The 15239-nt window shown below is 38.6% G+C and overlaps 2 protein-coding genes across 3 annotated transcripts in view; one reads left to right on the forward strand and one right to left on the reverse strand.

Moving 5' to 3' along the window:
- Positions 1-6749, reverse strand: CEP19 (centrosomal protein 19). 2 transcript variants are annotated; one of them, XM_005675073.3, is made up of 3 exons: positions 6624-6749; positions 3124-3320; positions 1-2401 (listed from the first exon to the last, which is right to left on the reverse strand). In XM_005675073.3, the coding sequence occupies exons 2-3, from the start codon at positions 3251-3253 to the stop codon at positions 2040-2042; spliced, it is 492 nt and encodes a 163-aa protein (XP_005675130.1). In that variant the 5' UTR covers positions 3254-3320; positions 6624-6749; the 3' UTR covers positions 1-2039. The 2 variants fall into 2 exon arrangements, with proteins under 2 accessions (XP_005675130.1, XP_005675129.1); XM_005675072.3 differs by having other exon boundaries at positions 3124-3323; positions 6624-6748.
- The window catches only part of PIGX (phosphatidylinositol glycan anchor biosynthesis class X), a 27643-nt gene continuing 16035 nt past the window's right edge, over positions 3632-15239 (forward strand). The window contains exons 1-3 of the mRNA XM_013963551.2: positions 3632-3685; positions 6659-7121; positions 10026-10089. Of these exons, the coding sequence (XP_013819005.2) occupies positions 3632-3685; positions 6659-7121; positions 10026-10089 (581 nt within the window). The remainder of the gene's footprint in view (positions 3686-6658; positions 7122-10025; positions 10090-15239) is intronic.

Raw genomic sequence — 15239 nt, forward strand, 5'->3', positions numbered from 1 at the left:
GACGTAACATTTTTTATTTCATTTAAAAAAGGCTTATCTCATAGTGTATGAAGTCACTCAGTCTCATGCATAATAAAAGCAATGCAAATTAGAACTATGGAGATACCATTTTCAAATTATAAAACTGACAAAGATCAAGTATGGTAACTCTTTCGATGAGCATGTGGGGAAAATAGGTACTCTTATGTACTGCTGATAGTTTAAATTGCTACCACCTTACTACAGAAATGTTTTTACTGTGCATTCGTAAAATACACTCTACCTCATCTCCTACCATTTTTGTTTTGCTCAATCTGTTCTAACCACACTGGCCTCTTTACACTTCCTCAAATACATCAAGCACACTCCAGCCTTGGGGACCTATGTACTTCCCATTTTCCACTACCCCTGATATGCACATCAATTTTTCCTTACCTCCTTCAAGCCTTTGCTCAAATGTCACCTCTTCAGTGAGGCCTTCTCTGAAGTCCCTGTCAAAAGCAGCGGCACCCATACCATCATTCTCTTTTCACTCTGTTTTTAACTCTGAGCAGGTATCATATGACATTATTCTATGTGTTTATTGTTTCTCCCCTCCAAGCAGACTGTAAAGTTTATCAAAGGCTGCACCCCCAGACTCTTGAACAGTAGAAGCTCAGCACGTTGTAGGTGCTCATTAAGTACTGACTGAATGAATGGGACTCTTGGGCAGACAATCTAGCAGTATCTATTATAATTCTGGATGCACAAACCCAGCAATTCCCCTCCAGGTGTCATTTACAGTTCTGCAAGATGGGGAGTGTACAAGGTTTTTCACTGTGGTACTGTTCGTAATAGTGAAAGGGGAAAACAACCCAAGGCCAACTTTTGAAGTAGATCATCTATATCTACACAGTGGAGTAATACGCAGTTATGGAGGGATCTCCAGCTCTGAAAGTTCTTTTGCTACCTTTGGCAAATAAACATTTGAGACATGGCCACCTTAAATCCTTGGTGATACCACTATAAGAATGATCTTTTTAACGAGACTTTTAATGCTCAAGAGAGCAGAGATGGACAGGTAGAAAGAGTAATTTTTACAACTTTATTTAATGAGTACTAATTTCCTTGCAGAAAACAGAGGATTTCTACCAATTAAATAATATTCTAATATGAAGAAAGATGTATCTATACGTATATTACCGTGTACAACAAAGATATTCTCTTTGTAGATACAAAGTCATGAATAGGCCTAAACTGGCAGTACTTATGTTCATTTATTATGGGTAGATTTCCCATTTTATGAACAAACTTCTTATTTATGAGAAGAGGTTCAGGTTTCAGAATGTCTTGAGTGTATATTTCCTGATACTAGGGCAGGGAGAGGGCCCAGAATTCCCCTGCTGTCCATCAAATTATATCCATTTGCAGCTACAGAGCATTCTACAGGGGTTCTCATCTACTACAGAGTTAAATACATATAAAGATAATATATACAGGATACTCCCCTAGCAATCATCATGACCTCCAATATTATCCCATTATAATTTGCTTACTGTTCCTCAAATAAAATGTTCTAATTCCTATGTCTTTGCCAATCTCCCACAACATCCCTCTTTTTTCCCTCCCAATTTCTCTAATCAGGAATCCTACCTAAGCTTCTATCCAAATACTACCGTCTCAAGGGCCAGCAAAATACCATTTTGCCACTGAAGGACAAAGTCCTTCCTGACTATTCTACCTTACAGTAATCTAGGTTCTGATCCTCTTTATCAAGCATTTGGAACTAATCTTTTTGCCACCTAATACCATTAAATTAGCTTTTCACAAGCTTTTGACTTATCTTCCAATTAGACTGTAAGCTCCTTAAAGGCAGATCCCTATATTTTGTTTTCCTATATTCCACAGGCACCTACATAGTAGATGCTATATATATCCCGGTTTGGAAAAGTAACACTGTCAATCCAAATGTGACCTAATCCGTCCAGTGTTCTTTACAGATTTTTCTACAATCAATCTATGGTCTTGTATAAATATGCATTTTCTACTACTCAATAATTTTTTTTTCCAGTTTTTGGTTATCAGAAATCTTCAGCTGACTCTGTGTCCCAGCCACAGGACTGTAGCTGTTCATCCTGTGGGAACTCCACTTCAATATCATAGACAAAATCTGGATCATCCTTCTTCTTCTGATTTTTCTCAAAAAGTTCATCCATGATGCTCTTCCTTTTGGCAAGTTCCTTGTCATCTAGTTTGTTCAGGTCTTCCTCAGGATCAATGGTTGTTTCCCGTTGAATCTGTTCCATTGTTTCTGCCAGACTCTGCCCCCACAAGTTACCTCGTAAAAAGCTGAATAACTTCTCCAGCTGCTTCAGGGATACCTGTTCCAGGTAACCCTTGTGTCGTGGATTATTCTTTAATTGTTCAGCAGCTCTGCTGCAATCTAGGAGCGAGAAACAAAACTATTATACCACACACTACTATATCACTCAGTAGTCTGAGACTTCTGAGACTACAGTAGTAGTCTCAGACTACTGAGGCCCCACAAATTACTGAAAGCATTACCTATCATTATAGTCAAGTAGCTACGTGGCTTTTGGGAATGAATTAAGTTACAGACCTATTTCTTTACATCCAGCTTTGAGTGTGATGGGGGAAGGATCGACATATTTTTTATTTCTGTAATTTAAAATCACTTTGAGGAGATGTTAAGTACTTCCAACTGAAGAAAATGTCTGAGAAGAAAAAGTAGTATTACAGCTTTAGATATTAGAATTGGTACTAAGGAAATATCAAGACTACAAATTAAAAAACACATTTGGAGGAGGAGAAGGGAATTAATATTATTGAATAATCCTATCTATCTCATTTAACCTCCTCCCAGGGATGGAGGAGCCTGGTGGGCTGCCGTCTATAGGGTTGCACAGAGTTGGCCATGACTGAAGCGACTTAGCAGCAGCAGCAGTAGCTGACCTGATAAAATTTCCTTTAACAGATTAGGAAATGGATGCTCACCAAGATTAAATAATTTAGTCAAATTTACACCCCCACCCTGACAGTCATGACTTGAACCTTGGTCTGTCTAACTGAAGGCCATATCACTCCATTACATGAGACTGACTCAGATAATAGTTATGATAAGAGGCAAGATAAAACATAAGATACCTGAATACTTGGAAAAGTTTCGGACTGGCATGATGCGCTGGCGATTTTTACCCTTCATTTCATTCTCGTAGATTAAGATAATAGCCGGAGGCTGGAACCTAATTCCACATTTTTTGGCAGTGCACATCATTCTCACATACACTTCACGATAAATCAGAGGAAATCTGATGACAATGTGTTAGTCACATAATGACTTCCTGCTAAAGGGGGAAAAAAGTTAAGTGTTGGGTAAATCACATCCCTCCCTGCTTTTCCTCCCTGGTGAATACGGCTCTAGTCCAGTTCTGGAGATACATGGTCAGTTCAAGCTCAGTATTTCAAGAGCTATCTTGAAAGTTCAGTTTGGCCCTGGGTTATCCTTAATCTGTAGAATCCCTGGTTCATTGAGGGATGTAGGCTGGTTCACACATGAGCCTAAAATGCAATTCAGTTTGGATCTCTTAGTGCACTGTACTTTTAACCAAAGACTGTAGGAACCCCTAACTCAGCCCAAGAATCAACTTACAGGATGTCTTTTTGTTTACCAATTAAACAAGTATGTACAAGCACCCTCAATGTCAAGGTACTAAGGATTTTTAAAATCTTTTAAATACATTATGTCCTGAGAGTTTCCCCAGACCAGATCTCCCCCTCCTGTACTTCCCCAATCATTCCACTCTTTGAGGTATTTTTTGTTTGTTTTGTTTTCACTGCACTGGGTCTTCATTGCAGTGTCTGGGCCTCTCTTAGCTGCAGTGCTCAGGTATGTAGGCTCTCAAGTTCCCTGACCAGGGAGCAAACTTGCGTCTCCTGCATTAGAAGGCAGATTTTTAACCATTGAACTGGCAGGGAAGTCCTTCATTGAGTTTCTTGCCTTTTTTTTTTTTCCTCATTGAGTTTTTGGTAACTACTTATTTAATCACCTATCTTTTTGTCTTCTATTCTGTATGCTCCTTGAGGGCAGGAAACACGTCCAAAGTTCACCACACTATCCCCAACACAATATCTGGATTAGGTATTCCATTGTTTAATTCAGTGTATCCTGTACATTCTCTAAGTGTTGACAGTCTAGAAGTCTGATCAAGAAGGCAGACCCGAAGCAGAATCAGCCTTCACATTTTCAAGGCAATAAAGCTTATATGGCTTTTATTTCAACTTGTTTCACTACATGATGTTTTTTCAGTTACAAGAAAAAGTCATTTTAAAGGTTAATATTTTTCATTCCCTCTTCCCTGCTCTCAATGCAAAAATATATTTAATTATAGGGAATGCTTTAGATGTGACTATGGTATTCTCAGGAAGATTTGCAAAAGTCAAAAAATCTAGAAGTAAAGTAGCAAAGGGATGATACCTTCATAAATTTAGTTCTGCCAGAGAATCACAATAGAAACAGGATTACTTAATAGATATTTACTGGAGAATTGGGAGGGGGTAGGAAGAAACATACAAAATAATAATCATCCCTGATTCCTTCCAGTCTTTTTTCTAGACATATTTTGAGTATGTTTTTATATTGATACATACTATTTCCTGCCTTTTAAGTTTTTAAAAAAACTTATTTTGCTGAAAGTGAAGTCGCTCAGTCGTGTCTGACTCTTTGCAACTCCATGGACTGTAGCCCATCAGGCTTCTCCATCCATGGGGTTTTCCACACAAGAATACTGGAGTGGGCTGCCATTTCCTTCTCCAGGGGAATCTTCCCCACCCAGGGATCGAACCCAGGTCTCCCACATTGCAGGCAGATGCTTTACCCTCTGAGCCACCAGAGTGGATTTACAATGTTGTGTTAATTTCTGCTATATAGCAAAATGACTCAGTTATAAACATATATACACATTCTTTTTTGTATTCTTTTCCATTATGGTTTATCACAGGATATTGACTATAGTTCCTTGTGCTATATAGTAGGACCTTATTACCCATGCTATACATGACAGTTTGCATCTGCTAATCTCAAACTCCCAATCATCTCTCCCCCAAACCCCCTCCCTTGTTGCAACCACAAATTCGTTCTCTATGTCTATGAGTCTGTTTCTGTTTGTAGATAAGTTCATTTGTGTCATACTTTAGATTTCACATACACTGTATTATATGGTATGTCTTTCTCTTTCTTACTTCACTTAGTATGATAATCTCTAGGTCCATCCATGTTGCTTCAAATGGTATTATTTCATTCTTTTCTATGTCCTGTCTTTTGAATTTAACAACCCATGTAATTTTGTCTTTAAATGCAAACTTAATGTCATTCTAAAATGCAAACTTATGACTGCAAATGTTTTGTTCTATGGATATACCATAATCTATATTATTCAGCTCTTACTGTTGGACTGAGAATTTTTACTCTTAGGAAATGGATCATATATAAAGAACAGCTTTGTCAAATTATTGTGTTCTGTCTCTGATTTGATTCAGTGATCCCATCTCATCCCTTCTTTCTTCTTTTCCTTCTCCTCCTCCTTCTTCTCCATCTCTTTCCTTTCTTTCCTTTTTTTTTAAAAACAAATACTTCTCCCAGTTCGCCTCACTAAAATTTGTTAGTAGTGAGCACAATATAAATTCCATACACTCACGTGACTGTATTAATAAATAATGCATGAAAGTTATGCTCAATAATGAAGTTTTATGACTATACTCTTCTTTCTTTTTAAAATTAAACTTTTATTTTTACTAAAGTATTGTTTGTATTGTTAATGTAACATAATTTCATGAGGCTCATAACAAAGAACTGCTGTCCTCACCCCGTCCCCTTTCCACAGGTAATCAGTTTCAATTCTTTTAAATGTTTCTTCCAAAATCTATCTCTATATTTCTTAACAGCATGCTTATATTGCTATATTGAATTTTAGGTAGTATCCAGATGGCACTAGTGGTAAAGAACCTGCCTGCCAATGCGAAGGCACAGGAGACACGGGTTCGATCCCTGGGTTGGGAAGATCCCCTGGAGAAGGAAATGGCAACCCACTCCGGTATTCTTGCCTGGAGAATCCCATGGACAGAGGAAACTGACGGGCTACAGTCCATGGGACCGCAGAGTAGGACACGACTGAAGCGAATGAGCTCTGATATCTCTCGCCTTTAAGACATTCATCCTAGGGCCCTCCGTTCTGCTCTAATCTGCACCTGATACTCTCCAGGTCTGCTTACATATTCAATTCATGAAGACAGACGACACATTTACCAAGTTTTTCTTCTAGACGTTAATACTTTCCTCCCCAGGGATCAATCTTGCCAAGCATCGCCCACAGCATCTAAGAATGTACGGATTTTGCCATCAGGTAGACGATCCTCTCCCTAACCATGCCCCCCACTAGTGCAAGGCCGATTTTCTTATAAGTACAGAAAATGCATCTTCTGCAGGTCAACGTCTAAAACCTGTCCACCAACCGTAGTGCACCTAGGAGCACTTAACTTCACTTTAAGGCCAGGCAAAGCCTGGCGCTGCAGAAAAAGACTACAGCCACAGCTTCGCAGACGTGACTGTAGGGTGAATTCTCAGGCAGGAAGATCGCATCGGCAAGTACCTGGAAGTGGAGGAGAATGCCGGGAGCTCGGCTAGGCGGTTCCCAGGACAGCGTGCGGGGTTCAGTGTCAGACTCGGGGTCCACAGGGATGTCCCCAGACCAACAGCTCTAGGGCACGTCACTGCGCTTGCGCCACTCCTCGCTCCGCCCCCGACCGTGAGGGCGAGGGGCGGGGCGACGAAGGTGCAGGAAGAAGGCCTGCCGCTATCCCGGAACATTTAGGGGCGGGGAGCCGGGAGACTGGCGGATCGCAGGCGTGCGCGAAGAGAATCTTTCTTCCGGGTCCCAAACTCCGTGACAGTGCGGAGCGGTGTGAACCTTGTGCACGTTCCTCCGATCGCATTTTATCCCCGCGTGCTCTTCTGGGGCGCGCGTTCTTCTTCGTCCTGGCTGCCCCAGCGGTGGCCGTCAGGGCAGTGGCCTGGCTGCTTCTCTGGGAGGCTGCTGGGTTCACCTGCTCGCCAGCCACAACATTCAACAACACCCACTTCGTCGCCGGTAAGGGGCGGAGCTGGGCCTCGGGAGTGGGGCCGGGTTAAGGTCTGAGAGGGTGGGGAGCACTCGAGATTCCCGAGACCTCTCATTTCCTCCCTTTACAAACGTGCTTCTCGCGACCCTAGAACCGTAGGGTGAGTGAAAATGAAGTGAAGTCGCTCAGTCGTGTCCGACTCTTTGCGACCCCATGGACTATATCCCACCAGGCTCCTCCGTCCATGGGATTTCCAGGCAAGCATACTGGAGTGAGTTGTCATTTCCTTCTCCAGGGGACCCGCATTGTAGTCAGACGCTTTACCGTCTGAGCCACAGGGAAATAGGGTGAGTAGCAGGAGATAAAAAACAAAGGCTGCAAGTTCCTGCACTTCCCACCTCCCCCGCCTCCATTCTTTGTGACCAGTCCTGGTTCTCTGGAGAGGAAGGCTTGGTCTTTCTGAGGAGGGACTGGCAGCACTATTACTAACACGTTGTGAAGTACAGCCGTGAAGCATTTTGGGGTGCTCTTGGGATGCATGAGGCTTCTGACCACTGCGGGACCAACAAAACCTAAGTGCCCTGTGAGGTGTGAGAACCCCAATCTAGAATACCTTCCCTTGGGGAGCGTGGAAAGGGGAGGACGACTAATTTTGTTTTACAAACATGTTTGATAATAAACTGGATTGGGCTAGGGTTTCTTTATGACTCCGGGCTGGGCGAGCGAGTCGATTCACTTCTTTGTGCTCAAGTTCGTGGGCAGAAGTGCTGTGCTGGTGCTGTCAATCCAGCCCTCGTGGAGCTTGCAGTGTAGAAGGGGAGATGGGTAAGTGCAGTAGTAGTTACAATAAAGTGATAACGTTTGATAGGGAAAGAAAAGTCAGTACACACACACACCAGGAAAACCAGTACGGAAGCTGTCTCTAAAACCAGGAGACTAGATTAGTATCTGTCAATCAGTGCAGTTCTGCTTTTGTGTGTTTATATATTAGGTTCTGAAATTTATTTGAAGAAGGAATTATTAGGCGAAAAATGATTTTCAAACGACTGGGCTTATTGATAACTAAAGACTTTACAGCAATTTGTAAAGGGGGTCAATTTCCAGAGCCAATTCGGGCCACAAAAACGAAGTAAGTAAAATTTAAGAGTAAAAATCTTGAAGGTGAATTCACATGCAACAAATTCATTTTGAAAATGGTACCTTTGCCTTAAAAATCATAAACAATCTAGTATCTAGCATTTGCTATACTGTTTGTAAATTAGCTTTTCTATCATCCCAAGATAAATGAAATTTACCATTCTTTAGTCTACTCCATAGAATTTAAGCCTGTTAATCTGACTTTTTTCTAGTTTAATTTACAGGCAGATATAAACCCTTCCCCCACCTCTGTTAAAATTAAATATTGAAGAAATGTCTGAATTTTTACAAGAGATATTCTATAAGTCATTTGTTTGGGAAAGGATGAGATATGCTTCTCCAAAGTGTTGTAGAAGGAAATGGCAACCCACTCCCGTATTCTTGCCTGGAAAATCCCATGGACGGAGGAGCCTAGTAGGCTACAGTCCATGGGGCTGCAAAGAGTCAGACACGACTGAGCTACTTCACTTTTACTTTATTCCTGTGTTGGAGAGGGAAATGGCAACCCGCTCCAGTATTCTTGCCTGGAAAATCCCATGGACAAAGGAGCCTGGTAGGCTACAGTCCATGGGGTCACAAAGAGTTGGACATGACTGAGTGGCTTCACTTTACTCCTGTGTACAAATGGCAGTAATTTTGCTGGCCTATTTCTCTAGATCATGAAAGTTAAAATACATGTGAAAACCCCAAGTAGAGAATCTGTCATATAAGTATTATTTAATAAATGTTTTTCTATAAATTTATTTATTTTAATTGGAGGCTAATTACTTTACAGTATTGTATTGGTTTTGCCATACATCAGCATGAATCCGCCATGGGTATACACGTGTTGCCCATCCTGAACCCCCCCTCCCAAATCTTTCATAGTTTCCCCCTTCCTTCCCTGTTCGGTATATTTCAAATGTTTCCTTTCCACTTCATTTTGGGGGGGTCTTCTCAGGAATACATCTAATGGAATTCACAACATACAGTAGTGTATGGTTTTTCTGTGTGTTTGTTTTAATGTTGTCACACATTTCCAGCTTTTCAAAATGGAGTAAAATTCCATAGCAAGGTGCCTGGGCTGATTTGGTAATCATTGGTAGCTGAATTTTGAAATTTTATGAAATTGACACTGAGTAACTGTTTTAATATGTAAGTTCTGCATGGAGTCAGATTAGTGAAATTTCAGGTTATTATAAATTTATAAAAGAACCCTTTGGTCCTTTGAAAAGCCTCCAGTTTTTGTTTTTTCTTTAAACCTTCTCAGTGTCTACACGCTGCATAAATGTACCTTCTTCTTTTTCCTACTTGTGGATGATAGAATATAGAAGTTGCCAATTTGTATCTGATACTCAGTTTCAGTGAGCTAGGATTGAAATTGAGGTTTCCTGGCTCTTTCGCCGTTCTGTTCTTTTTGATGTCCAGTGATCACCTGAATAAAGTAATATAAATAACAAACACAGAGCGGGTGCTCTGTGGTTGACCCTGTTCCAACTGCTTCTACATATATTAAATTCTCATGACAACTAGCAAAGAGAGAAACTGTCTTCTTCAACGTCACACAGCTATTAAGGGACAGACTGTTGTTTGAAATTAGCCAATCTAACACCAAAGTCAAGGCCTTTAACCCCTGTGCTACACTAGAAATAGATTTATATGTAGCACAAATTGCTTAAGTTTTAAGGGTGTTTGTTTTGTTTTAGGTTGGTTAGATTTTCCAATTAAAGTCTATTCAAATAATTATTTTCTAATTATTTAAATATTCTTTCATTGAGTGCTTATTTTATTTTAAAAAAGTCTTTTCATTCTTATAGGCATAAGGGCCACTTGTTCTGAAATTATTTTGAGACAGGAAGTTTTGAAAGATGGTTTCCACAGGTAAGTTGCCCATTGACTTATATCAAAATACAATTTCGTGTGATAAAACCTAAAATTGATAGGTGAAAAATGGATAAACTGAAAAAAATCACTTAAAGTTATAACTGATGGATAAGCAGTTCATAGTTTGAAACAATGATTAAAATAACAGTGGAGAAGAGAAGGAGAAAACAAACATTTATTATTTACTGTACATATCTATTATTTATTTATATAGATAGAAGCTATATATACATATTCCACTTAATCTTCATAATGGTTGTAAGGTAGATGATACCTTTCTTGTATTTCAGATGAGGGAACTAGGGCTCAGGGACTTTAAGTAGAGTTTAGAGTGGTAAAGCTCTGATGGAAATTTAGGTCTATCATACTCCAAAGCCACAGTCTCATGTACTAAGATACGACCCTAAATCACCATTTCTGATTTACAAAACTTGGTTCCAAAGCCCAAACTATTTCCAAGATAGAAACTATTCTCAAATATGAATATTGCCAATATTGAAGATATTTAAAAGACTGGTAAAAAGTTGTGGAAGCTGTTCCATAAGAGATTCCCAAACTTTAAAGCCTCTCAAAGTGGTTACTTTAAAGTTATTCTCAGATATTTGATTTATAAATTCTGATACATTTATTTTTTAAATCATTTATGATTTTTTAAACCATTTTATGATTTAAAATGATTTTTAAATCATTTTGTACATCGCCTTCATTTTATATATCACCTTAAACTAAAATACCTCATTCTCCTCACTCTTCAACTTTAGGCTACATTTGAATGGCTAGGAGGTATAGTAGAAAGAACTTGGTTTTTCTGTTTGTTTGCTAGTTTTTAATTCAAATAAAATTGGACTAACAGTGTAGCTCTATTATTTAGTATATGTACACCCTTAGTCAAGTTACTTAAGTCTTTGTTACCTTACTGATGAAATTAGATAATGAAAGTATTTCCTTATTAGGGTTGTGAGGATTAGATCAGAGAATATGTGGCAAGTTCCTTAATGTAGTGCTTGTCACATAGCACATACTCAGGAAATGTTAGCTTTTATTGTTAGTAATTGAGATAGGTGATCAATCTGGGCAATATAGTTTCAGAGAAAAGATGTAACTGTAAAGTATAAAACTGCTTTTAGGAGAGAATTCACTTCTGAAAGGAAGTTTTTGATAGAGTTCTCGATAGATTTTTAAGCAATATCAGGGTGATTATGCCAAGTATGTATAAATTCTTTCTTTAACATAATTGGGATGTATCTTCAAGAGGAATGAGAGATAACTGATTCCAAAAAGGAATAAAGAAGTACCTGAAGAGACTATCAGGACAACAAAAGTAGCTGTCCATTTCTAAGCACTGAGGATAAAAAGCAGTATTTAAAGCAACAACGAAGAGTGACAGAACCCACGAGAACAGCTTCAGAAACTAGAAATCTCAGTTATTTGAGACCTTCAGAAAATGCCAACAATCATGCTTTGTTTTTTTTTAAAGGCTTTTTTTGGTTTTTAGTTATGTTTTTAGCAGATATAATCTTGCTGAGAGGGTGGATGAGGAAATATTAACATATCATAGAAGGTAGAATTTGTGGTCCCTCTTATTTCTGTCTTCTTGGTCAAGAAGACTTATTCCCACTTTGGAAAGCTCAAGCAGTTATTAGTAGTAGGAAATTGTATAAAAGGGCCTTTACGACTGTAAATTAATTTAGAGTCTCCCCTCTCTGATGAATTATATCTCTTTGAAGTAGGAGAACTTGCTCAAACCATTGCTGAACTTGTTTATAATCTTTGGTTAATCTGGAAGTTAGTTGTTCTAGATTCTGGGCAGAATTCTAGGCCAGATTACTAAAACGGTGGTTTGTGAGCACAGGATAGAAATTGTTGGTCTCTGGGAACTTTGTTCTGGCCTGGAGAATTCCATGTACTTATAGTCCATGGGGTCGCAAAGAGTCAGACATGACTGAGCGACTTTTCACTTTCTATTTCTTTTATAGAGTTACTGGTTAAGTGGATCAGAGGATACTATAGTTGTAGTATATTTGATTTTCTACAAGTCTTTTGGTGAAATTTATGTGTTCTATTTGTGAGCAAAATGAAGAATGTGAACTGGAAGGTAATACAGGTGAATAGCTTCATAAAGATTAACTAATACATCCAACATGTTTTGGTTGGTTGATTGGTTGAATGTCATCTTGGAAGGAGGTCCTGAAGATCTCTGTCTTTTAAAATATATGTTTTTTCTGATGATAAGATGTTGCATGTTCACTGTTGTTCCGTCGCTAAGTCGTGTCCAGCTCTTTGCGACCCCGTGGACTGCAGCATGCCAGGCTTCCCTGTCCCTAACTATCTCCTGAATTTGCTCAAACTCATGTCCATTGAGTTGGTGATGCCATCCAACCATCTCATTCTCTGCCGCCCGCCTCTCCTCCTGACCTCAATCTTTCCCAGTAAAATATTAAAACAGCTCTTTCCTTTCAAAGGGGGAGAAAAGGAAAAAATTTAACTGTTTTAGTAACTATACATTTGCATACTTTTAAGTAGCTCTTTAAGTATTACAAAAGAGTAATAAACATGGTTGGATGACATCACTAATTCAATGGACATGAGTTTGAGCAAACTCCGGAAGATAGTGAACAACAGAGAAACCTGGAATGCTGTAGTTCATGGGGTTGCAGAGTCGGATACGACTTAGCAACTAAACAACATGGAAACTACAATATGTTACCCTACTCACAGCACAGCTGAAGATGGACTTTAAAATAAGTTTGAATGTTCGTAATTGTTAGTGTATTGACTATTATGTTCAGTGGGGGCAAAAGCTCCTTCTCTGCCACTAAACAACAAAACCTATATAATGGCTAGCAGTGATTAAAAAGAATCACAGACACCTGATTTATTTCAGCTTTGTTGATAAGCTCACATGTCTGAGGGGACACGATTCATTAAATGCACTTATCACTTTTCATATTCCTAAAACAAGATGGGTTTACATTTGATTTTTCATTTGAAAAATAATAGATCTGGCTAGAGTTTAGATACTATTGATGTTCATTTTTTCCCCTTGAAGATACGGGACTATCTTCTTTTGAATAATTTGTTAAAATGTGGAACATACCCTTTAAATATAGATACTAGGAAAAATTACTGTTAGCCTGAATACTGTGGCTAACTATAAGTTTCTTTAGACTGTACTTCGAAATAAAGAATGTTTCTGGAGTATTCCAGATCTTTTTCATAGAACTGTGGATTCTGATTCACTGTGGGTCCAGTCACTTGTCTATGTCTCTGTTGATGAGAAGTGATTCCCCCTAATGTGCCAGTGAAATAGGTGGACACACAGCTCTCATTCTCTCCGTCTGTTTCTGAAATATTAGTCAGGGACACATGCATGTTATTAAAAATGAAGTTCAAAACACTTAAAATAATTCTGTATTAGACACTTGACTCTATTATAAGTCATACTAAACTTGTTTAATGCTCCAATTCCCCTGCTAACATTTAGAAAGCAGAAGAATATTCTGCCTAACCACTGACCCCTGGTTGACTGTAATGGGTTCAGTAAGATCTGCTGCTCTTGCTCTGGAAGAATTTGGTCCTGGATTCTGTAGTTCATTCCTTGGCAACTTTTTAGCTATTACTGTGAATATTTTATTTACATTCATTGTTTGAGGTGATGTCTTCGTGAATACCTTGTCATTTGCACAGGACTGCGCTTCTTGGAAATCTCAGCCCATTTTTTCTAGATCGACCTACTTTCCTGGTAAAGTTATGACTGTTAGGGCTCACTTCCCTCTGAAGTAATTTAACCTAGTTTTTAGTTCTTGCAAAGCACTCCTCATTTACCATATCATATGCAACTAATGGCTGCCGGTACTCCTCTGTAGTAATGTTGCTAGGCTGTGATAATCAGTCTTGACCAATTGTATCCCATGTCCCATATTTCATGCAGCTTAGAAAAACAGCTTTAGTGATACTCTCTTGAAAGTCATGAAATTGGCCCTTCACAAAATGAAGCACCAGGCTTAATTTGCCAACAGCAGGCTCTCCCAGAAATACTAGTTGGAACTGGCATATTTTATTTCCAGTATTGACCCCTTGGGTTTTGTTGCTCCTTGATTAACCATGTTCAAATTTGAAAGAAGTCCCTAGTTTCAGTCTCTTGCATCAATTCCAGGTTGCAGGGTGTCAGTTTTTCTTTCTGGAGGTAAAGAAACCTGAGACCATACCTGCAGGTCTGTGGGACCAAGGCTGCCTGGCAGTAGATCCCAGGCATAGTCTGAAGGACAAGCGAGCTGAGGCTGTGGCTTGGAGGAGGCCGTATCTCCTCCTCCTATTGATTTCCAATTTAATGCCAAGTTGTTAAGAGACCATATTCTGCTTGATTTCAGTTCTTTTAAACTTTTAGAGACTTCTTTTAATGCTCAGCATATAGTTTTTCTTATGCACTTAGAATGTTCTATTACTATAATTGTCAGTTAGATCTGTATCTTTACTGATTTTCTCTCTACTTGTTCTATCCATTACTGAGAGAAGGGTATCAAAATCTTTTGCTGTAATTGTAGATTTATCTGTTTATCCTTATGGTGCTACCAGTTTTTACTATGATGTAAAATACAGGAATCTTTGAAGCTCTGTTATTGGATGTACACGATTATATTTTATATATAAATTATTGTTATATTTTATTTTCTTGCTATATTTTCTTGATGATTGACCCTTTTATTTTTGTGTGGTATTATTCTTTATCCATGGCAATATTCCTTGTCCTAAAGTCTTCTTTTTCAGTATTATTATGGCCACTCTATAGTATTGTTATTAATATTTGCATATATTTTTCCATCCTTCTACTTTTATCTGTGTTTATATTTGCCATTTCTTGTGGACAGCATATAGTTAAGGGTAGCTATTTCATCCAGTCTGTCAATCTCTGTATTTTAACTGGAGTGATTAGACCATATACTTTTAATGTTAATATAGATTTGGTTGGTTTGGTTTAAATTTACTCATCTTGCTTATTCTTTTCTACATTTTTTTCTATTTGCACCATCTAATCTTTTTTCTTTTTTCTTGTCTTATTTTGGATAAATGGAATATTCTTTGATCATTCCATTTTATCTCCATTTTTGGCTTATTAACTATACCTCTCTCTTTTTAAAAAATTGGTT

The sequence above is a fragment of the Capra hircus genome, chromosome 1, assembly GCF_001704415.2.
Source record: "Capra hircus breed San Clemente chromosome 1, ASM170441v1, whole genome shotgun sequence".
Taxonomy (NCBI): Eukaryota; Metazoa; Chordata; class Mammalia; order Artiodactyla; family Bovidae; genus Capra; species Capra hircus.

Bases quoted from the DNA above. Each gene is read 5' to 3' on its own strand.
- CEP19 (XM_005675073.3), bottom strand. From the start codon at position 3,253: ATGATGTGCACTGCCAAAAAATGTGGAATTAGGTTCCAGCCTCCGGCT. The intron at 2,402-3,123 runs GTATCTTATGTT...TCTCGCTCCTAG, and splicing joins AAACTTTTCCAAGTATTCAG to ATTGCAGCAGAGCTGCTGAA.